This window comes from Camelus bactrianus, chromosome 14 (genome assembly GCF_048773025.1).
Source record: "Camelus bactrianus isolate YW-2024 breed Bactrian camel chromosome 14, ASM4877302v1, whole genome shotgun sequence".
NCBI classification, from domain to species: Eukaryota; Metazoa; Chordata; class Mammalia; order Artiodactyla; family Camelidae; genus Camelus; species Camelus bactrianus.
Genome location: NC_133552.1, coordinates 15,118,364 through 15,142,484, shown reverse-complemented (window position 1 = coordinate 15,142,484; position 24,121 = coordinate 15,118,364). Strand labels below are relative to the sequence as shown.

General features: G+C 41.9%; 1 protein-coding gene across 1 annotated transcript; it reads right to left on the bottom strand.

The window, feature by feature from the left end:
• Positions 1 to 64: 64 nt before the first annotated feature.
• On the bottom strand, positions 65 to 24,121 carry EBPL (EBP like). Its single transcript, XM_074378157.1, has 4 exons — positions 23,906 to 24,121; positions 7,377 to 7,446; positions 5,801 to 5,939; positions 65 to 4,458 (listed from the first exon to the last, which is right to left on the bottom strand). Exons 1-4 carry the CDS (start codon positions 24,074 to 24,076, stop codon positions 4,218 to 4,220), a joined length of 621 nt encoding a protein of 206 aa, XP_074234258.1. The 5' UTR covers positions 24,077 to 24,121; the 3' UTR covers positions 65 to 4,217.

The following is a 24,121-nucleotide window of genomic DNA, read 5'->3' as shown; positions in this document are numbered from 1 at the left end:
AAATGTAACCACGAAATGCCAAAAACCTGTTTCACGGTTACTCTACAACACGGTGAATCAGAAATGAGAGGCCCAGACAGAATGTTCAATTTATTTTTAACTAAAATGCATCATCAACAAACACATTTGTGGGGAACAAGAGGTGGTGCGCTGTGCTGGAGTGAGGCTCAAATTAGAAAAAGTGGGGACCCCTGACCCTGGAAAAGCCACTGCATTAAAGTTAACTGTTGTCACCCAGCCACTTGGTCCAACCAGTGAAAAATACTAACAGGACAAAACAAAACTCAAAATCAAAACAATGAAATTGAGAGGCTATTCAAATATAATGAATGGACCCAGATGATCAGAAATACCCTGAAGTTAAATTTTTTTCACCATTAAAAAAAAATCCAGAAAACGGAGTAATTTTCATAGCTTGTAGGTCCTGGGAACATGTCTAACACTGTTGGACTAGAAAGAGCACTTTCAATTCACTAGGTTCTAGTTCGCTGAAAAGCTCTGTGGCCTTGCGCAAGTTATCTAACCCCGCTGAGCCTCTGCCTTTTGGTGTATGAACTGGACCCGTTGAAGGCCCCTTTAAACAATACATGATTCTAGGATTCTAAGTGTGGCCTTGTGGGACCCCTGTGCAGTTGGGAAGGTGGATGTCAAAAATAAAAACAATACAGGGCGACTTAAGTGACACAGACAAGGACTGCAAGAATTCAGAGCCCTCCCCTCCTGACAGCCAGGGGACCGAGAGTAGGCTTCTGGAGGGGAAGGGATTAAACACCTAAAACGTAACACTGAAACATGCTCAGCACACTTGATCCCTCCCTGGAAGAGTTGGGAGGTGGCCAATCCAATATTTTAAGACGTCAACTTGATCTGTGTAGACATAAACATCTAAGGAAACTGGTCTCCAAAAATAAATGATAACTGCTACTTCCCTGTAAGTGCATGAATTTCTCAAGAATGGGGGCGTGTTCTGTAATGCTATCCAGTCAGTTGTGTGTGTTCATGCAGATCGGCTACTTTTTGGATGATAAATCTGGGGCAAGGGAGAGAGGGAGGAAGGGGAGAGGTTAAATCCTCCTTCAGATGTTAAAAATCTCCCCCAAATGTTGATGCGTGCACAGACACGAGCTTGGGAAATGGAAATTACATTTGTAATAGCAGTTCTGTCTGATGATACTGGGGTAATTATTAGTTTTTTCTTTTTGCTTATCTGGATTTTCCATTTTTCAGCAACAGACATGTAGCATTTATATAATACACTTTTTAATGCAAATAAATACATTTGGGTAGGATAATACCTCAAACCACTATCAGTTAGTTGCATCTTAATGTTAATTAATGGATGTGATCTGCTTCCCACAGTGAAGGGTGGTAGGATACAGATTTTGTTAGGTCTTGACTGCCAGGGGGTCAAGGAATTGGGGAAAGTGGCAAGAGGATGTAGAGATTCTAAAAGGGCAGCTGGGGGAGGAGGCCTGCCTCTCAGTTAGCTCAGTCCTGCCAGGCCCTCCCCTCCCTATAACCTCAAGGGCATTTTATTAAAATTAAGGACAGCAATCTTAACCTTAACAGTTAACCTTTCTCATTCAAGGCTTTGCCCAATTATTCTCATCATAAATTAGTTATTTTTAGATCCAAACTCCAGCTTTCATAACAAACAAAGGTTCATGGATTTTAAGAACAATTTGAAAAGAAAGAAAACTAAGGATTCTCTTCCAAGCTTCTTGCATTTTGGTTTCCATCAAGCCTTTTTTGGACGAAGCTTTATGTCACCATTTCATATTGTAGTCTGTAGACTTTTCCTGGAGCCCCCAGGCTAGCACTTCAGGAGCTGTAGAGCCAACATCATTAAATACAAGAAAACATCACTTAGACTCTGATTTTAGATAGTTTATATTGATACTTGCCTCAACATTATCTGGAAAGGAAGAGTTTGCAAAGGAAATTTACAGTGTAAACAACACTGGGGAGGGACGGACAGTTTGTAGGAACCTAGTTACCTTCAATATAAGCAATTCATAACTTATTGCAAATCATTTTTTATACCCATCAAAATATGCCTTCTATGGCTGGCTCCTAGGAAACACTGAAGGTGGTACTTATTTAGAAGATGCTGTCAATTATAAGCTGCATCACGTTTTTGAAAGAGAAAACACCGTCAACTCAACTATGACACATCAACTGTAAAAACGCATTCTAACTTTCTAAATGTCATCATGGGTGTAGAAGACACCTATCTTAGAACTAATGAAATACAGTGTCACCTCTCTCACCTTGCCCCTACCTCCCTGTCACAGGGAGATGGGCTTCTGTTCACAGTGACCTGTTAGACTTTCATAAGGGGACACCAACCCTTCTCCCAACTCACTTAATGGTTAAAACATTTAGATCTGTCCTTACTTGTCAGTAGAGTGTATCTGTCTTCCAAGTTCCTTTCAGAGTCTATAATCTCCACTTCTTTCCCATCCAATACTCAGCAAAAACTCAATTGAGAGAAATCATGTTTTCAGGACCGTCTGCAGGACACGTGGCCCATCCATTTTTCTCTACTGTTTACCCTTGGATTGAGCCAGATCAGCAGAGAGCAAAATACTGGAAACAACTAGGTAATCCCTCATAGAAAGGCTTTTATAGACTCTCTCTGGCATCCTGCCTTCAGCCTACGTGGGGGACACTGTTAGACACAGCCTGAGATGTAATAAATCTTTTGTCAAGGACACAGCGTCCTCTTCATCAGGACCCACTTGGAACCCACATGTTTCAGGTCTTCATACCAGGAATCTTTATAAATAAACTTTAAAAACTGAAGTATAACAAATATAGAGGAAAGCACACCATTCATAAAGATCCAGCTGAATGAATTATCACAAACTGTAACCACTGCTCAAATGAAAAAAAATAGCACATTACCAGCATCTCAGAAGCCCCTTCATGACTTCTCCCCATGACGAAGGTTTCCCAAAGGCAACCTCTATCCTGATTTCTAACACCGTAGTTTTATCTGTTTTGGGACATTACATAAATGAATTCATACAACATGTATCACTTTAGTCTGGCTTCCTCCATTAATAAGTCTGTGAAATTCATCCATGCAGTCATAGGCAGAAGTAGGTTGTTAATTTTCATTCCTGTGATTCTCATTGTAAAGTAGTCCATTGTATGTTTATACCACAATTTATTCATTTAGGTTGTTTCTGGTTTGGGGCTATTACGAATAATGCTGCCATTCTGGTACACACGGTAAGCACTTTTGTGAAGCATACCTAAGAGTCAGACGGCTAGGTTTTAGGGCATGCATGTGTTCAGTTTAACAGTTATTTCAAAGCAGGTTTCCTCTTTACAGTCTACAAGCACTGTATGAGAGTTCCAGCTGCTCCACATCTTCACCAGCACTCTTCACTGTCAGTCTCTTTATTTTTAGCCATTTTGATTGGTGTGTAGCTACATCTTATTGTGACCTTAATTATCATTTTCCAAATTCCCTTCTCGTTTGTGAAGTATTTATTCAAATATTTTGTCAACTTTTTTTTATCAGACTGCATATCTTTTTCTACTTGATTTACCCACTGGGATAAATCTTTTGTCAGTGAAATGTACTACAAATATCTTCTACCTTCTGGCTTCCTTCTTCACTCTCCTAATGTTGGATTTTGATGAACTGAAGTACTTACTTTTAATGTAGTCAAACTTTTCCAATTTTTTGTATCCTTTTTAGAGAATATGTTCTTCCATTTTTTTCTTCTTCAAGCTCACTTACAAATTCCTCTACTATCATTTTTGGTTGGCTTCACAAATTTGGTAAAATACAAATGCAAAACAGAATTTTGTTTCTGATTTCACTTTAGTAACCAAAAGACTGGTGGGAAGATCAAAAGTTGAAGCAACAACATGTTCTTTGGAATAAAAAAATAATATAACCTGCTCTATGGCATTTCATGGAAATTTATTAATGTAGAACAATGCTAGCTGTAAAAATGTATAATTAAATGTATTATTATTATATATTAAAATGTATTCTGTTCCCTATGTCACCATTTAATTGGAAAAAAAACAACAAAAACTTGCCACCTTACAATCAATCTGAAATTGATTTAACTGAAATCAATTAGGCTGTTCAAGAACAATATAAAAAGAAAGTGTAGACCGGAATGTGTTACATTTTTGTCAAAACAAAAAGGTTTGACTCATTCTGGCTCATAAAGCAAGATTATTTTGAAAATTTACTGGAACTTTTTGCCTGAATTGGTTCCTCTGTGATGCATTTTCTTGAGTTCCTCCCATGACTGCCACAGTAACAGTCCCGGGATCAGAACCCACACACCATTGAAAAATACCAGATAGACCCAGAAGTAGAGCCGACTGTTGGTATTGAGGTTGGGGCTTCCCATAAGCCAGTCTGGGCAGAAGGTCATCCACCCGCCATACAACTCACACACGCACAGGGTAATCTGTATGAAATGCCTGTTAGAGAGAAAGAGACAAGGGCTGAAACTGTCAGCTTGGCACAGCTTGGCACCCAAATCATGACATCTTTCCTTTAATGGCAGCATCAACACAGTCTTCCACGGCAGAAACCCTCCCTGAATGTGGGCCCCAGGTGTTGCGTAGTGCTCCTCTGTTGGTGCAAGTTGATAATTAAGGAAGACCCATGCCTTCCTTAGAAAAGCAATACTACGCTTTCTAGAAGACTGTTCTCAGAATTAAATTAGGTCTCTTGGGTACCCTGTCCTATTCATCAGAAGATTTAGTGAGGTCACATCTGACCCAGTAAAGATGGGAATCTCTCTATAAGCCACAATTTCACCCATTGTAAAAGGGATAATTTGAGTCCCTTCCTCGAATAATATTGTGGAGATTAAAATGAGACACACAGATTAAGGAATCAGCACTGCTCCCAGCACATAGTAAGTAAACGATACACATGTTATAAATGTTTGAAATAATAAACAAATAGGCACATGTAGTAAATCTACAACCAAGATCATAAAGTCAGAGACACCAAAGAGAAATTTAATTTTTTTCTGCCAACTCTATGTAAAACTGGGTGAGAGAAAGAGGATTAAATGACCTTGAGGTCTCTTTCAAATCTGAAATTTTATGAAGCTTTCCATTAAGACTTCTTCTTTGAAACAAGAGGGTGGAAAATTGAACGTCACTGTGCCTACTTGACATTGTTTCAGGGAATCATCCCCAGGATAGCAATCTATTTGTCCCAGGTCATTTTGTCCCTAAGAAGGAGAGGAGGGGAAGGGAGGGAGGAAGCAGAGTTCAAAGTTTCAGAGTCTGATGGATGGATGGTTAACCTGCCACCTTCCTCCTTCCTCTCCCCACTCTCTGCCTTCCTCACGCCCTCCACATCTTGCTTGTGAAAAGATCTCTTATTTATCTTGTATGTCTAGCACAGAATTACATAAGAGATTTTTCTTTGTGTCAGGTGCAAAATTGGAAAAGATTTTCCTAGAATGATTTGGGGTGGATGGAAATATTTGGGGGGAGGACAGAAATATTACCCTTTATTCTCCAAAACATTGGTGGCAAAGCATCCAATGTTGTTAACACTGTGCTTGCCTATACAGCACTGAAACTTTCACTATAATCGTATTTCTCATTTTTTTTTTTTAAATTTTGAACCATCTGAAATGATCCTGGTAGTACCATGATCCTTATATCAGACAATTTTTGTTTCTACCCTACTTTTCGTCTAACAAAGAACTGTGGTCATTATCTTCTCCAAATGTCACTCTGGCATTGGGACAGCTAATGTTTCTCCTCTTTTCAGCAGGATAGGAGAAAGTGCACTTACCGATAACATTTCTCTTTGATGATGGCATAAATGAGGACCAATGCCAGACACCCATCCAGGACAACAGTCGTAATTTCCAAAGACACAATAGTTGGATCAAAATAGAGCCATCTTGCATCAGCTTTGCTGTATTCTTTCCCTAAAAACAAAATACATTTTGTTACGTGTTTGGCAATCATTTTTATGACATTCAATGGAAATGACCTTTCCCCCCACCCCGAGGAGGAGATAAAGAGTAACTGCCGCTCTCTCTACAGTCATCAACATGCCTTAGTGGAAGCAGGAAAAGCCCTGAGACAAAAACACCTTTGCCACCTGACACAGGTAACAACAACAATATCGTGTTGTATTTGAAAAAAATTTGCAGTTTCCACAGTGCTTTTACATATGGGCCCTTTTTACCTCCTCCCTTTTCATCATAAGCAGAATTCTAAATTAATTCAACATGGATTTTGCAAAGACAATCTTTTACAATTATCTTGGTAAATGCATTATAATTCCTTACTTCAAAATTTCAATACAAAGTCTGTAAGTATACATCAGATATGGGAAAATTATTATTAAGAAAGTGGTTTTTTTTTTTAAAGATGCATTTATGAATAATCAAAGAGAAATTAAGTGCTGAGGGGGCAGCAGGGAGGGGAACAATATAGCCTGGATGACAGAATAAATCCAGAATGGACAAAGAGGGCATTTCGGTCCTGCTACAGGAGCCGGAACTAACAACAGACACCACAAGAGCCTCAATTGTGCTGACTTGGGGGAGTGGGCATGCCCTAAGAAATCTTTCCTGACCCCATTATCTGGATGGTTTCTTATAAAAGTACCATGAGGCCAGAAAGTCTTTTTACAGCTGGACTCTCTCTCTCTTTCTTTTTTTATTAAAGTAATATGTGCTGGTCCTAAGATCTCAAATAACCAGAGGAAAAAAACCCCAAAGTCCCCACCTCTTTTCTCCCTTTAAATACTGCTCCCACATTACTTAGAAAAGGTACGAATGGTCAAAAATTATCTATGTGATCTGATGGGTCTGAGCAGCACAAAGGTCTAGTTTCTTAATGGCTAGAGTTAGGATCCCTCTGGGACCAGGGACAAAGGCTTCTGATGAAAGACTGTCCCGACAGAAAGGACAGGCCAGTAAACAGGATTAGCTATTTAATGAGATAACACACAGACACACGCTGAGGGGAGATTCTGTGAAAGGCCAGACGCAGCCCACAGGCCAGGGGGAGCCGTCCGGCATGTCCTTAGCCGACGGCCAGCCATGACCCAACTGGAACCATGTAACGGTGAAAGTAAAAGCTTTCTCTCTAAATTTAAACATACATACAACAGGTGAAATGTACCACACAGTGCACCCGAAACTTAAAAATACCGCAAGTAAAAGGTCAATGCTTTCGGAACTAAGAGATCAGTGGATGTTTAGACGTTCACAAAAATAACCCCACTCATTCATTCTTTAATTCATGTAAATAGAATCACACAATATGGGGTACAAGTACTCGTTTAATTGATAGCCACACTTGCAATGAATCCCCTCAAACATGGCAAAATGAAAACATTTAAAATTACTTACACAATGAAGCAATCAAGGCATCAGAATCTGCGATGTTTCCTACCAAAGACAAGTAGACAAAAGGGCCTTCCTGGAGAGAAGAAGACAAAAGCATGCTCTAATTTAGCATCACAGACACAGGAAGGCACCACAGATGCAACTGAGTGCACGTCAGCACCCCTGCACCCCTGCACCCCAGGAGTCCACATCCCAGTCTGCAGCCTCAGCGCTGGTGTGGGGATCCAGGAGCCTGGTTCCCTGACTGTGAAAATGGGTATTTCCAAACCGAATGTTTTTATAATATGTGCTAGTTTGCAATGATTGGTATTGTAAAAGCAGAGGTATGTCTGATGGGGGAAAAGATAATTTGAAAATACTGCACAGGGAAGTGCTTAAATGTTATAAGCTAAATTCTGGATTATTCCAGGGATTTTACACCTTTGTAAAGTACCTCACAGTAATTCATTTTGTCTCACCCCCCTCCCAAAAAATCCAAGATCTTTCTTAACAGAAGTGGCATTCAAATATCTTTACCAGGGTTGAACATTTTCCTGAATGAGGGGAAATTTAGGAAAATTAAAAATGCTTACAGGCTACCTTTGAAATTTCAGGTAATGAAGTATCTGTAATTATGCTTAGCATTTCCCCATCACTGAAATAGTTCTTTGCCTAAAATTTCCAAAACTAATTAACTAGACTTCACAGGGGTATGTGATTGTCACGTTGCTCCTTTGAACAAATTTTGTTGCTGGTCAGTACAGCTTTTTCCCCCTCATTTCTTTTTACCAAAACCACTTTTGTGACATCAAACCTGTGTCCCTGCCTGATCCCTAAGCTGACTTCTAGTTCAGCTCCCCAGAGGCTGCTCCTTTCTACCAGTTCTGTCTGAAGCTCCGGCAACTGTAACTCATGATACGCTTACACTGCTGTATCTTCAGACATTGTCAGTTAACTGCCCATCCTGAAAAATTAGGATCTAATTTACACTGCTTCCCCTCCCCCTTCCTCCTTCCAGGTTTTGATAGCGTAGGGGAGGAAAAACTTCCTTCTGCCCTCTTAGGTTCTGCAGCTGGCCTACAAATTAACTGACATAGATTTAACAGGAGAAAAGCTTTACTCATTTTATTTATTATGTTTACATGGACACAGGAGTCTCTGAAGGGAAAATGAAGACCTGAATAAGCGAATAGGCCCCAAAACTTATATCCCCTTTTACACAAAGAACAATAAATTGCAGGGATGTGACGAGACAAGGGGGCTTGGGCTAAGGACAGTAAATTGTGAGACAGTGACTATATATGAGGGAAAGTAATGGGAGAGTATTTTAGTTGGTTTGTTTGTACAGGACCATTTCAGCATTGACCTCCAGTCCCCAGCGATAAGAACATTCTTTTCTTCCTGGTACAGGGAGGGCACCTTTCTTATGGGAAATCCAAAGACCCGCTTTTAGATAGAAAGGAAAGAGGTCAGAGGTTCCCCTCCTGCAACTACTGTTTCTCAGTTGCCTTCAGTTCAAAATAATCAAAATGCCAAAGCGGCACACTGTGGAGTGACATGTTCTGAACCCCCTTCATAGCTATATTGCTCCCTTTCATTCTTCTGTTAGTTATCCAAATTTGTAACTTAAGTAACAAGCTTAAAACCCCAGCTTGTTCATTCATGAGTGTCGCTCAGAATTTGGACTTCTTCCCACATAGGATGAGGAGAGCCCCCACCACACTCTCTCCTTCTCCTCCCCAATTCCAACTCTCCACCTCTGTCCGCTCTGCTTGGGCAATGAGATTGGTTACATTTCCATTCTCCTTCTGTAAACATTATCTGTCTTTCCCATTTTATCTGTAAGCGGATTCTAAAAGCTGAAAAGCCAATCAACAGCATTGACAAAATGATTATGTAAATATCATTCTTACTCTACACATTCAGTATTTTGTCACTTAAGAATGTGGCAAGTGGAGTATTCTATTTCCAATTCCTTTGGGTACTTGTGTAGAAGTGAACTGCTGGATGACATGGTCATTCTATGCTTTACTTTTTGAAGAACCCTCACTCTGTATTTTCCACAGCGGCTGCACCGTTTTGCGTTCCCACCAGCCACACACCAGGGTCCCAGGTTCCTGCATGTCCTTGCCAATACTTGTTATTTTCCTTTGTGGTTAACAGCTGTCCTAGTGGCTGCAAAGTAGGTATCTCAGTGTGGTTTTGATTTGCATCTCCCTAATGACTACTGATCTTTCCATGTGTTTATTGGCCATTTGTGTATTTTCTTTGAAGATATGTCTGTTTAGATTTTTTTTGCCCATTGTTTGTTTGTTTGTTTGTTTGTTGTTGTTAAAAATATACATGTACTTCCAGTGGAGATGTCACCACTTGGCACTTGAACTGGATGGGCTAGAATGCTCCATGGGCAAGATTAACCCATTATTCTGCTAAAGTCAAAGGTTTCAGAACTTATTTACAAAGCAGGAACAGATTCACAGACATAGAAAATAAACTTAAGGTTACCAAAGGGGAAAGTGGGGGAGGGATAAATTAGAAGTTTGGGATTAGCAGATATAAACTACTATATATAAATAGATAAGGTCCTACTGTATAGCACAGAGAACTATATTCAGTATCTTGTAATAACCTATAATGAAAAAGAATATAAAAAAATATACACATGGTGTGACGGAACCACTATGCTGTACACCAGAAACTAACACAACATTGTAAAAACTATACTTCAATAAAAGCTGAGAAAGATTTTTTTAAAAAGTCAAAGCATTTGGTAAAGCAGAGTAGGGGCCACTATCATAAGACTCCTAGAGCAAGATCTGACAATCCATCATGGGAACAAGGGGTCTGCAGCCAATCTTGCCTGCCTCCACTCTCCCGTCACTTGACAAACTCCTCTTCAGTCTTTAAAACCCCAGTGACTCCTCTCCTTGGTGCTCCCTCTAGACCAGGACACAATTCTATCACTCACTCACCAGAATGCATGATAATGGTTTATTTCCCTGTCCGTCTCTCCCACTAGCAAAGCTCAGCTGCAGGACTTTGTGTGATTAACACAATTTACACAGATTACATGGATGGTGAGCTTTGATAGACAATTCTATCATCATGTAGTGTTGGTTGGGTCTCCTAATTTCTTTGTCCTCAGGTTTTCCCTTGCTATAACAGAGATGAAATGGGTCTGGACACACGGTTTGCAAACGTCTTTGGGTAAAACATTCACTACATGGAAAAAATGCTCTTGTTTGATGGAAGAAATAGACCTGGGGCAGGTGTGGTGGGCCAGTGTAGACCTGGATGGTGCACTGGTTCTTCACAGGGACCCTGCCCTTGTGCTTTATGTAAAAAGGGAGCCGAAGAAATGCACAAACACTTGGCTTTCCTTCATAAAGTAGGCCATGTACCGTTAGCATTAGCAACTATTCGATTCTTCCCCAAGACAGCTCTAAGGCTTGTGATCCTTCCCTACACCACCGAGCCCTGGTGTGTCCCACCACAGGAAGAACATTCAGATAAAAGCCAGGAAAAGAACACAGTGAAAAGTGGTGAGCAGGGTTCTAGGGAACCGATGGTCCAACTCTGGAAGGTTCTGTGATGCTAAGATTGGCCTCCCTTATCCTACAAGAAGACTCGGTGAGAAACGTGGATTGACAGCCGCGGGTCCAGCACTGTAGGCTGCGCCACCTGCAGGTGACTCTCCCCCAGTAACAGACTCAATGCAAAGCTGAGCCAGGCAGGGGCAGGAGGCGGCCGCCCATCTTCAGAATGAGACCAGCTCTTCTGGGCCTAAAGATTCTTTGGGGGCTTCTGAACAAGATCTCTTCTAAGCAAACAGAGGCCTAAGATCAAAGTCATTGAAAACATTAGTTACTATTTGCCAAGCACAGTCATACGTATATTCGTACATCTTCACCTTTTGACAGAGTGTCCCTTATTGACTGGAAGCCCTGAACGCAGACCTTGGTCCGCTGACCACACTGATGAGGCCCATGAGCAGTGGCCCGGGTGGGAATGCCTGTCAGCACAGGGTCCGGTGTGCAGGGAGGGGGCCCCGGGGAGGGTGTGGGGTCAGGGCCTGTTTGAGCCCCAGCGTTTTCAGTGGGCATGTGTTGTGGGTTCTACACCTGCCAGTGCCCATCAGCCATGGGAAAGCCAAGCTTGTGGCAACCACCAGGACAGACCCCCCCGACTGGCCAGGCAGGAAGATGTCTTCAAGAATTCCTGAGCTTCTGTCATTCCTACGATCGTCTGAGGGGCATAAACATGCCCTTAACAAGCATAATCTGAATTTTTAGAGACAGACTTACTCAGGGCAGAGGGGGAAAATGACAGGGTGTCTGCATTCCCTTTAAAATACTTCAGCAATAACACAAGAAAAAAGAAGGGAGGGAGAAGGGGAGGAAAAGGAGGGGAAGGAGGGAGGAGAAGAAAAAAGTGACCAGTGAAGCAAGTGCAGCAAAATTTGAAAACACCAAACCAGCTCATTACACCATTCTCTCTATGTTTGTTGAAATTTTTCATAGAAAAACTTGATTTTAAAAAGATACCTAGCAGCTTGGCAAGACAACTGTTGCCCCTAGCATTTCAGGACCCCGGGGTCCCAGAGGCCCTCTGCCTTCACGCTTCTAACACGCGAGCAGGGCCCCCGGACCACAGTTGTGAGCCTGAGGCTCAGCTCGCCCAGGTCCTCGCCAGAATTTAAAATTTTTAAGTTCTTTGTATCAGGAATTTTGCTTTAAAAAACATAGGAAAATTTACATTGGATGCTCTCAAATACGACTGAACTATACGTATCTAACTGAGTTGCTAACAACATGCTAAAAGATTTTGAGCTTAAAAGCTAAAATGTATCACGGCAAATAAATTAAGTAACTAAGGCCAGTCTCATTTTTTCACTTAAGATGTTTCAGAAATGTAATTTTAACAACGTATTCTATAGACTTTAAGACAGTTGCAAGTCAAAAAAAAAAGCTTGAACTGGGCAAGCTTCTGTTATCTATAATTCAATGACCATTTCACTCATTGGAATGCCCAATTTACTCATTTCACCCTTAAAGAAAAATTTAGCAGCAAAAAGGCTTTTTAGAAATAAAAGAACACATATTTTATTTTTTGTCATTTGGGTTTGTATTTGTAAAGGCTGAGTTTGTATTTAAATGTATTTGCAAGGTTCTTTTTTTTTTTTTTTGAAGTGCATTGAATGAAGAACCAGAAAAACAGTGCAATGTTCATTAATTGTGAGAGAATAAAGCCGAGTAAGAATAGAATCAAGTATGTAAACCCTGTCAAAATTTATTAGCATTTCCTAATCTGACTCACAAAATCTTAGCCTAATCAGACTTGATTTTCCATGTCATGGTAACAGTCTACATCATTGTTTCTGGAAGGATCAGCTGCTTCAGCCTCCGAGGGCACCTCGATGACAAGGCTTTAGTGACTTCACGCATCTATGCCGCCCAGCTGTCGTCCACTTAATGACACGACGACTTCTGTTTGATGGAACCTGCCCCAGCAGATGGGCTGTCGCCTAATATTAACAATGGGCCTGCTGGTCCTTTCAGAACTTCGGGTATCAAACAGCCACACAAGCTCTATTGTTCCTACAACATGGCAGCTTAGTGTTTGATTTAGGACTTGAAAAACATCTCTCCCTTTTTAAAAATATACCCTTCTCTGCTGAGACAGTTGCTGCTTCTCAGATAAGAGATTTGAAATCTTTCAAGGCTCATCTTAATTGGACATGTGTATGATCCCACTATTACACAGGGATGGGAGGAAAATGAAAAGTTAGTCCACGTAAGGAGGATGGCAAGGAGGGGGTCACAAAAGGGACAGAGGCAGAGTGAACAATGACTGAACTCTGCTAAATGCCAGGCCCTGTGCCAGGGGTCCCACATCCCTGCTATTCAAATGTGGTCCACCCACCACAGCATGTTTTGCACCCTGGGAGCCTGTGACAAGGGCCGATTCTGTGACCCCACCCCAGACCATGGAGTCAGAGTCTGCACTGTAAACAGGTGCCCAGCTGATTCCTGTGCACAGTCCAGTTTGAGAACCACTGCCCTCAATTATAAAGTTTTATTTAGCCCTCATAACAACCACTTGAAGAAAATATTTCCCTACTTTATAGATATGGCCCCAAAATTCTGTTGAAATCCTACTCCCAAAAGACGATGGTATTAGGAGGTGGGACCTTTGGGTGGGATCGTGAGGAATGGGATCAGTGCCTTTTAAAGAGGCTCCCAAGAGACCCGGAGCCCTGCCCACCAGGTGAGGACGCGGGAGAAGGAGCCAGCTAGGAGCCAGTGAGCGGGTCCTCAGCTGACCACGCTGGTGCCCCGATCTCAGAGTGTACCCTCTGGGACTGTGAGAAATAAATGTCTGTTGCCTAGAAGCCACTTGGTCTCTGGTATTTTGCTATAGCAGCCTGAAAGGACTAAGACAGTAAGGAAACTGAGATAGAAAAAGCAAGCTTGCTTCCTCCCTCCCTGCCTGCCTGCCTTCCTTCTTTCCTTCCCCTCTGCCTTACAGAAAGGATTTTCAGCAGGGAGGGGTCTCACGGGCGGCCAGTGGCAGAGCCAGCTGCAACAGCATGTCTGTTGGATCCCAAAGCCCATATTCTTTCCACCTTCTCACTCTACCCCAGCCTTTTTTTTTTTTCAGACTTTCTTTTTTGAAGGGGGAGATAATTAGGTTTACCCATTTATGTATTTATTTTTAGAGGAGGTGCCTGGGACTGAACCTTGTGCTTGCTAAGCACGCTCTGCCACCTGAGCTATACCCTCCCCCCTGCCCCGGGCTTCTTGGATAAGGGCCAGACCTCCTCTGGAACAGCGCTGAGTAACCAGCACTGCTCCTGAAAAGCAGCCCGTGGCACGTGTGAGGACAAGTGACAAGACAGGAAAGCGCCAAGAAATCGTGCCATGAGAAGCCATGGAAGGCATAGAGACCAGGTGGAGCTACTGTGTAGACACAGGATTCAACTCCTCTTTGGGTCTGTGCACAAGAGGGCACAACTAGGCCCAATGAGCAGGAGTCAGAGGGGGCTAATTTTCTCTCAACATAAGGAAGAATCTTCTTATAACTAGAGCTATTCCATTTTGGAAAGATAGCACTAACTAAAAGTTTTCAAGCAAAGGGTGGATGACCTGACGTCTATCTGTGCTATTAGTAAAATTCCTGTATCAAGGGGGAGACTGGACTACTCGGTTCTTACAGCCCCTTCCTCGATGAAGGTGGCCTCCTCACTTCCCGCAGGCAGTACTGGGCATCCCTTTGGACGTGCTGGTCGTGATGCCTGCTGTGCCCGGCATGGGCCTCCAGTCCCAGTCCCCACGGCCCGGACAGCTGTGGGAAACTGTGTTCTACACTGAGACAGCCGCTCCTCTGACTGCAGGGGATTGGTCCACAGGATCAGGGGGGACAAGGAGGGGTGACAGGACTTCAGAGCACACAACACACAGGTGGGCCGCCAGGACACAGAGCAGCCTATCCAAGACACCACACTCAGATACCAATGGAATTCTTACCCTCTGGAACACAAACTGAAAAATATGGAATGAATCCAATTTGATTCTGAAAATTAATATGTATGAGAAGTCAGGAGAGGACAAGAACAAATCAACATTATGAGTAAACTCAAGTTAACAGGAAGCACGGGATATTAGTTTGGTTGGGCTGCCTGAAACAGTACCACAAACTGAATGGCTTAAACTCACAATATTAACCGACTCACAGATCTGGAGATTGGATGTCCAGGATCAAGGTATTAGTAGGGTGAGGCTGTGAGGGAGGATCTGTTCCATGCCTTTCCCCCACACCTTCTCGGGGTTTGATGGGGCATCCCTTGGCTTGTGGAAGCATCACGCTGATCTGTCTTCATCATCACATGGTGTGCTCCCTGTGAGTGTGTGTCTGTGTCAAAATGTCCCCTTTTTGTAAGGAGATCAATCGTATTGGGTGAGGACTCACCCTAATGACCTCAGTTGAACTTGATTACCTTCGTTAAGACCAGATCTCTAAATAAGGCCACATTTTGAGGTCCTGGGGGTTAGGACCCCAACACGTCTTCAGTTCAACCCAAACTCAACCCACATGGGCACGCGTAGATGCTACGGGACACAGAAAAAGAGTAAAGTGTGAGAAAGCCAGCAGGTAGTAGAAAAGGGAGCAGACCTGAGAGAAGAGCCACCAGGAGGCAAACAGGCATCTTAATGCAGAGCTGCCTCTGACTCAGAACCACTAGTGAAAGAATCCGCACACCTAGGCATTTACTCAGGAGAAATAAAAACATACGCCCAAAGACTTGTAAGCAGACACTCACAGCAGCATTATTTATGACAGCCCCAAACTAGAAACAACCCAAATGTTCATTAACTGATAAATGGATACATAAATTAAGATATAGCCATATACTAGGATACTAGTCAATAAATTATGCTAAATAAAAGACCATGTGATTTCATTTATATGAAATTCTAGAAATATGACCATTATTTTTTGTTTGTTTTGTTTTGAGGGGGAGGAGAGGTAATTAGGTTGGTTGGTTTGTCTATTTGTTTGTTTGTTTATTTTTAATGGAGGTGCTGGGGATTGAACCGAGGACCTTGTGCATGCTAGGCATGCGCTCTACCACTAAGCTAGCCCCTCCCTGCTATATGAAATTCTAGAAACAGCAAAACTTCAATGTCAAGAACTCAGATCAGTATTTCCAGGGGCTAGAGATCAGGGTTGGGTTCATCTACAAAGGGGCATGAAAAAACTTTCCAAAAAGTGATGAAAATATTCTATACTGTTACAGTGATAGTGGTTACATAACTTTACACAATCACCAAAATTCATCACACTGCACACAAAATGGGTACATTTTAAATCAATATAGCTGGAGGTGGAAAAAGAAAATTTATACAAGTTGCTGGTGACGATACAGACATAGCCATGCAGCCCAGGAACTTTCACTTACAGCAACAAGAATCAGTTAGAAAACAGGAGAAAAGTGTTTCATAGTAGCAAAGAAAATATAAAATATTTAGAAGTAAATTTTAAGAGACTGTAACAGAAGATTTAAACAAACTGGGATCCACTCAGTTCTTAGAAAAGGAGACTCAGTATTGTAAAGATGTTACTTAATCTCAAATTAATGTATTTAAGAAAATCCTAAATCAAAATACCAAGTTTTAGAACTGGCAAAATGAATCTAAAGTTCATCTGGAAGGATATATAATACATTTTAAGGTGCTTGTAAAGGGTGATAAGATTTGCTTTATCAGATATTAAATGCACTATATGCTAAAATAATAAGAAATAGTGTAGACAGAACTGAAACCAAAAGATTCATAAAACAGAACCAAATTTTAAAAATCCCCAGTTTGAGATTTGCAGATCCTAGCTACTATATATAAAATAGATAAACAAGAAGTTTATACTGTGTAGCACAGGGAGCTATATTCAATATCTTGTAGTAACCTATAATGAAAAAGAGTGTGAAAATGAATATATATATATGTATATTCATGACTGAACTATTATGCAGTACACCAGAAATTGATACAACATTGTAACTGACTATACTTCAATAAAAAAAATCCCCAATCATATCTATGCATATAAAAGACTTTAAGCATTGATAAAGGTGGAATTTCAAGGAAGGAAGGGAGGGAACAAATGAAGCAGAGGTTGCATGGTTGGTTCAATTATAATATATCCACGCTATGGAACAGTATGTAACTATTAAGGAAAAAGATCTTTTGACCTGGGTCCCCCCAGAAAGCATTATACTATGTTCTACTACTTTTATGGGGATTGCTATCCCAAAGAGGCAGAGGACGGGAAACGGGACATGAGACAGAGAAGGAGGATGAATCAGATATGAGGCAGCATCACTGGGGTTAGTAACTTAGTAATGTTGCTTAGTAACAAGCTAACTGATGTCTACCATCTTGAATTGTTCCAGAATTGTATGAACGACTGTTTCTCTGAGGAGTCCATCTTGGGGGAGGAGGGAAGAAGAATTTATCCTGTGGCTCCCAAATACCACCATCAAAGGTTCATCCCATGGTGTGTGGGAGCTGAGTGGGTCCCCAGGATCTCACTCCTGAGTGACAGCCAAAGGGCCTGGGGCAGGAGGTGGGAGTAGGTGCTGCCTGATTGGGCTGGAATGACGCTGAAGTTGGTTGCTGTAGTGGTGGCAGGAGCAGAGTATACAGTCAAGGGTCAGATGAGGCCAAGAAGACCTGAGAGTATGCAAAAGAGGTACCTGACACAGTTGATACCTCATACTGGATGAGTGTGAGGAAGCTGCTGATGGGAATATAAATGGGTACCATCTTTCTGGAATCTTTAAAAACTGGCTTCCCTTTGAGCCAGCAATTCTACTTTCAGGATTCATCCTGGGTAAATACTTGAGACAAGTGCATGAAAATGCCCAGAGAGTATTCTATATAATTGCCAACAACAGGAAAGAGCCTGTAAGTCCAACAATTAGTGACTGGTTAAGTAGGTCCTATATAAAGTATAATGGAATCCTATGCTGTTATTTAAAATTATAAGGTAGTTCAATACTGATATAGATGATCACTGAACACAGTTAAAGGAAAAAAGCAACAAAGAATGAATAGCATGATCCCCTTTTTGTAAAAAGAATTTCCAAAAATATTTATCTGGGTACATATTTTCATATAAATTCTGGAATACTATTAAGAATATTAACAACAATTTTCTGAGTAATTTTTATCTTTTTCTTTCTTTTAAATATGTAAATGTTTAATTTTACAATGATCATAGAAATACAAATTTTAAAAAATTTTGTCTTAAAAGACTATCTGACATAGAAAAAGAACTGACATTTTAGATATCTGAGCAATCTGAGGCTTAAAATGTAAGTAACTGAAACTGCTATAAATTAAAAGGATAGGATTATTCTTCCATTCATTCAATACTAACAAATACTTCAGAATAGCTCCTATATACCAGGTACCATGCCAGCTACTGGAGACAGAGGAAGAGAAAATAGTTACAAATTGTGTTTAGTGTTATAAAGTAAAAATGATATTTCCCTAGAATATCCTTTCCATTCCAAAAGAAATAAATTTTAGCTGCATTACATTTTTTTGAAGTATTTACATACTTTCTTCTTACATGAAAGATTTTAGGTCAATTATAGAAAAAAAAAAACCCATTCAACTGAATGGTAAAATATACATAAGAATTTGGATCAGGGGTCAATAAGAATGTATATATATGCACACCACGTTTTGTCATTATTATAGAGCTTAATGTGGTTGTAAGCTTCCAAGCAGCCAAAGTGAAAAGGAGAAACATTTATACTGTTCTTGCCATCAGAGTAGACAAAACAATTTTTTTAGGAGAAACTAAGCTTCTCCTAGCACTTATTTGCAAAAGAAATTTCTCATGTGGATTTCACACTGTAAGTGACATTAGTACTATTATTCTCCATATGAACAAGAGAAAAACCCTGCTATTCCACAAGCTCTGGGAGGATGAGGGCCATCCATTCTGTCTATGCAGCACAGCAAGACATAGGTGCCCAGATACTCAAATTTGGTGGAAATGAGGAACAATATAAATATATGCCATTCTGAGATGTGGTGATGTAGCCAGCCATTCCTAGGACTCAGTAACATCCTTCTTCATGATGTTAGAAAACAGACTGAATTTGGGTCTGCAGAAGTACAAGGATTGTCTGCCCACACCCTAAACAATGGGCAAAGTGTCATTATGGGCACTATTCCTTGGGCTTTTAATTTAGCACCATTTCTAAGTTTGTATTAAGGTTCTCCAGAGAAACAGAACCAATGGGAGATCATATCCACATCTAAATCTGTATCTGTGTGTGTGTGTGTGTGTGTATCTATCTATCTACCTACCTACCTACCTATCTAAAGAGATTTATCATAAGGAACTGGCTTATGAAATTATGAAGGCTTACAAGTCCCACGACCTGCTGGGTAAGTCAGCAAGCTGGGGACCCAAGAAAGCTCATGTAGTTATTTCTAGTCCAAGTCCGAAGGACTGAGAACAGGGAGAGTCAATGGTGTGGATCTAGTCTGAAGGCTGGCAGGCTTAAGACCCAGGGAAAGCCATTGTTTCAGTTCAAGTCCGAAGGCAGTTCCAGTTTAAAGGTGGTCAGGCAGGAGGAATTCTCTCTTACTTGAGGGACTGTCAGTCTTTGTGCTTCAGTCAGGTCTTCACCTAATGGGATGAGGCTCACCCACGTTAGGGAAGGCACTCTGCTTTACTCTACCAATTTAAATGCAAACCTCATCCAAAAACACCCTCAAACAAACACCCAGAATAATGTTTGCCAAAATATCTGGGCACCCCATGGTCCCTCGTCAAGTTGGCACATAAAATTTACCATCATAAAGCCTTACCATTAATACACAGCTAAACCAACTGTGATTTACCAGGTCTTCCAAACAGCATGAGGACTATAAATTCATTTACCAGAGAGGATACCTATCTTAGAGCAAAACTGAAGATGATGATGCCAAAAAAGGAAAGGGAAACAGGAGACAGTAACAGACGGTGACTTCAGACCTAGTGATAAAGTAGTAGGAGGAAGAAATTTTTAGGAAGTCCCAAGATCAGAGGCTGAAGTTACTGTCGTGGAAGGTAAGGAACAGGTGGTGATGTTAAACGGACAAGGGTAATATCCAAAACACACAAATTAATGGAATTATGCAGGACTTCTTAAGGAAAGACTACCCAGGGGGGTCACAGCAGAATGAACAAGAGACTGTTGCAGCCCAGGTTCTCCACAGCTGCCCTTCACCCCGAGGACAAGTGGGTTCAGGGAGATTCAGCTCTGCCTGAGGCCAATTCACGCGCCAGGCGAGCACCAGCCACCAAGCGCTGCCGGCACGTGTCTCTGCACTTAGCTCTTCCCTCGGCCAGCTCTTGCTCACAAACACACTCAGCACCTCTCATCCTAAACAGATCCCAGAGTCCCTTGCCTGCCCCTGCGCTGTCCTGAGTTACCTTGGTAAACAAAGGGCATTGCCACTACCCAGTTCTACGAGGATTAAATCATCAGCCAAAGCAGTCGCTACTCAGAAACCACCCATTCCTAGGAATGCCTGCTGCCTCCTCCAATGCAGCGAGGACTTTCCAACTCTATTCTGCCCTGACTCTGTCTCTCCAAATTGTCTTACATTTTTAATTGCCTTCTGGACATTTCCCCTCAACTACACACCAGAGCCCCAGATTCATAGTTCTAAAATCTGACCTTCCTGTCTTTGTTAACATTATCAACGGTACCCACAACGACCAGATTCTAAACTCCAAGATCATCTCTGCCCCCAATGTATAAGCAGTCATTTTGACTTATAAAATTCCCTTTGCAAAGTCCCTCATATTTACCTCTCCTTCCCATTTTAGCTTCCACCTTAGCTCAGTTCCTTCTTCTCACTTCTATGGTACTGCAGTTGCTTTTGGCTGACCTCCTGCCCCTGAACTATTCTTTCCAATCCACCCTGCACCATGTTGGGAGACAATTCTCCATGTATGTCTCCTATTCCTGCACTGACTGGGATCTCTTTGGGGGTTCCTCTCCTGTTACGCACCCACAGCATGTGCAAGTATCATCTGGCCCTCACTGCATTGTCCTGTGGGGCTTAGAGAATCAACCAGCCTAACCTGTTTAACTTGTAAGAAGGGCAAAATCTCAGACCCCTCACAGCCTCTGACTTAGCACCACCATCAAATTATCTTTTGAAGGATCTGCTTTGGCCATGCTACTTCCCTGCCTGAAACCCTTCAATGGCTTCCTAGCACAGAATGAAACTCAAAGTCTAAACTGTCATTCAAGTTCTCTTTCTAGCCTGTCCCCCCACTTTACATAAAGGACTTGAGCATTTGTGGATTTTGGTATTTTTAGGGGGCCTGGAAACAATCCACCCCGGATACTGAGGGAGGACAGAAGTATTGAGAAAGAAAAGTGAAAGCAAAGTTTTTGATAATCACCTAGGTCTATAGATGTTTATCAGTTGGATATGTGCACATAAAAGATATTGCTGGAATCTTATCCTATGTAAATCTTGTGTTCTAATCAATCTGGACTTCAAGATGTTTCCCAAACATAGACATAATATATCCTGTGTCCAGGGTCTGGCCATGCCTAGAATGCAATACTTAAGATTACAGACGAGGAAAAACCCATGATGCACCAGTGCGTGAAACGCCCATAGTAACCTCTGAGGATTGGTGAGCCAACCACTGATTTCTTCATGCATGTTGCCATGGCTCCCATCAGGTGGGAGATCAGCCAGACCTTCATCCTGGCCATAGCCAACTGAACTGAAGGTCAGTGCTGCAGCCCCAGGTAACCACACTCTGCGAGCTGAACTACCTCTGAGAATGCTTGGCTTGAAATTCTGTCCAACAGAAAAGCTCTGTATTTGATGGTGGCCAACAGACCTCAAACATCTCCTCCTATTTGAGAAGTAAAGTCAAAAAGGTGAGGAGAGGCAGCTCAGGTTCTAGCGGCAACACGTGAGTTGTGGTTTCAGTTCTCCTTGAGGCTTTACATTACAATCTTTGCTCATGTCACATTTCTAGGTTTTCTTTCAACAAATTTCCAAGAATTCCAAAGATAATATGGACATGCATTTGTCTTGCAGGCCTCAACAGCTTAATTCAAGTGCCCTCCTCACCAATCTCTAAGATATGTGTACAAAGATGCTGGTTGAAGCACTGTGTGTAAATACCAAATGTAACCAGTCTATATAAATGGGCTTAGTTTTATTTATATTTCATCATCAGTTGTTAAGATACATCTCAGAGACATAAAATATCAGTAAAATAACCCACAATGGTTATGTCATTGATTGTTCTAATGTGTGGGAAAAAATATGCATTCTAGAATTAAAGAACTAAAGTATGGTGCATTCAAATAATGGGAAGTTTTGCAGCTGGGACAGGTAAATGGCACAAGATGGGGCTTTTGGGGGGGGGGTGGCACATTCCCTTCAGAACAAGGAAGGTGGAGAGAGGAGCAGTGATTCCACACATGGGTCTACACCTCAAGGTATAGAGCTATCTATGGTGTCACTTGTCATGGTTTGTGCTTGAAAAGTAGACAACTTTAAACAAGGTTGTGGATGTTTGGGTCTGTCTTGATGTTTTTATATTTTTGTAAGTCTAAAATTTAACACAATTTTCTTGAAGTGGTCTTAGCAATCTGTTGTATTTGCCTCCGTTCTTTGGGACACCTTGTGTTCAATGATAGCTTAAAAATCAATTCTATAAATAAAGGAGTTGAGGGAAACACTTACCCTCATTAGCTGTGCAAGTTGACTGTTAGGGAAGAAGGAATTTCATCATTCCAGTAACATCTTGTACATGCACATACCCAACTGATAAACATCTATAGATTTCTCAACACTTCAGTCCTCCCTCAGTATCCATGGTGGATTGCTTCCAAGCCCTAGGGAAGTCAAAATCCCCAACTGCTCAAGTCCCTTGTATAAAAATGGTGTAGTATTTGCATATAACCTGACATCCTCCCCTATATTTTAAATAATCTCTAGCTTACTTGTAATACCTAATATAATGTAAATGCTATGTAAATCGTTGTAAATACAACGGAAATGCTAAATAAATGGTTCTCAGTGCAGCAAATTCAAGTTTTGCTTTTGTGGAAATTTCTGGAATTTCCTGCCCCCCCTCCCCAAATCCTCGGTTGGACTGACTGCACACTCTGGCTTCACATTAGCTATAAGTCTGCCTAGATTTAAGCAGGGTCAAATTTGCAACAACAAAAAAGATATCTCTATACAGTTTTAAAAAAACTTAAAAAAAAAAAAAAAGTGCGTGCCTGGGGAAGAGGGCTTTTCAGTGGAATCTCTTAAATACAACACCCCTGGCCATTTACAAAGGGGGCTGAAGTTTTAGGGATACGGTTCCTAAAGCCTGGTGTGAAATAAAGTGGAAGATTTGGAGCCAGACTAAAATTGACTGGATCATGCCAGCTGTGCGGCATTTGTACAATCACCCAACTCTGCAGGGTCTGTTTTCTCCTCTGTAAATTGGTGACAGTAATAAGTAGCTTACGGGATGCTTGTGAAGACCAGAAATTTTAAACACAGTACTGTGCCTGGCACAAAGTCGTCACTCAATAAATGAATACTATTAGGGCAAGGGGGGTTTGGGCTTTGGCACTGGCCCCAGCGTGCCTCATCACCTCTCCTTGCTCCCTCTGGGGGTTCAAAAACTCTCTCTCAGTTATGTGCAACACTGATGTGCAGGTTACAAAATCAAGTAAGTCAAAGCCCTTCAGCAGCTTACAGTAACAATTTTGTTTTGTTTTGTTTTGTTTTTTTAATTTGGTAGAGGAATTGGCAACACTAGGGAAACTGCACTCTCTTTTCACGGACTTGGGACCTGGGAGAATTGCAGCAACTGGCCAAAGGCCACGGACACCGCGGCCTCCACGCAGACTTCCCGCCAGCGGGGATGGAGTCGTCCCCCAGTCCTTTTCAGGAAACTCCCTGGAGCCAGAAAGGAAAGAGGGGTGGGTGGGAGGCGACGACACTTACCAGTGCGAAGTGCACCAGGGCGTCGAAGCAGAGCCAGGCGAGCGCCCCGCGGTCCGCCGCCCCCCGCCCGCGGCCCAGGCGCAGGCCGAGCGCGCAGCCCACGGCCAGCAGCGCGGCGCACAGAAGCAGCGAGGCGCCCGCCTCGGCGCCCAGCTCCCCCGCAGCGCGCATGCTTCCTGCTCCCGAACCGGAATGCTGGGAACGCGGACCGGGAGA

Excerpts from the sequence above, each read along its gene's own strand:
- EBPL (XM_074378157.1), bottom strand. The coding sequence starts at position 24,076 with ATGCGCGCTGCGGGGGAGCTGGGCGCCGAGGCGGGCGCCTCGCTGCTT. Across the intron at positions 7,447-23,905 it reads CCCTGGTGCACTTCGCACTG|GAAGGCCCTTTTGTCTACTT; the intron begins GTAAGTGTCGTC and ends TCTTCTCTCCAG. Across the intron at positions 5,940-7,376 it reads TGCCTTGATTGCTTCATTGT|GGAAAGAATACAGCAAAGCT; the intron begins GTAAGTAATTTT and ends TTTTGTTTTTAG.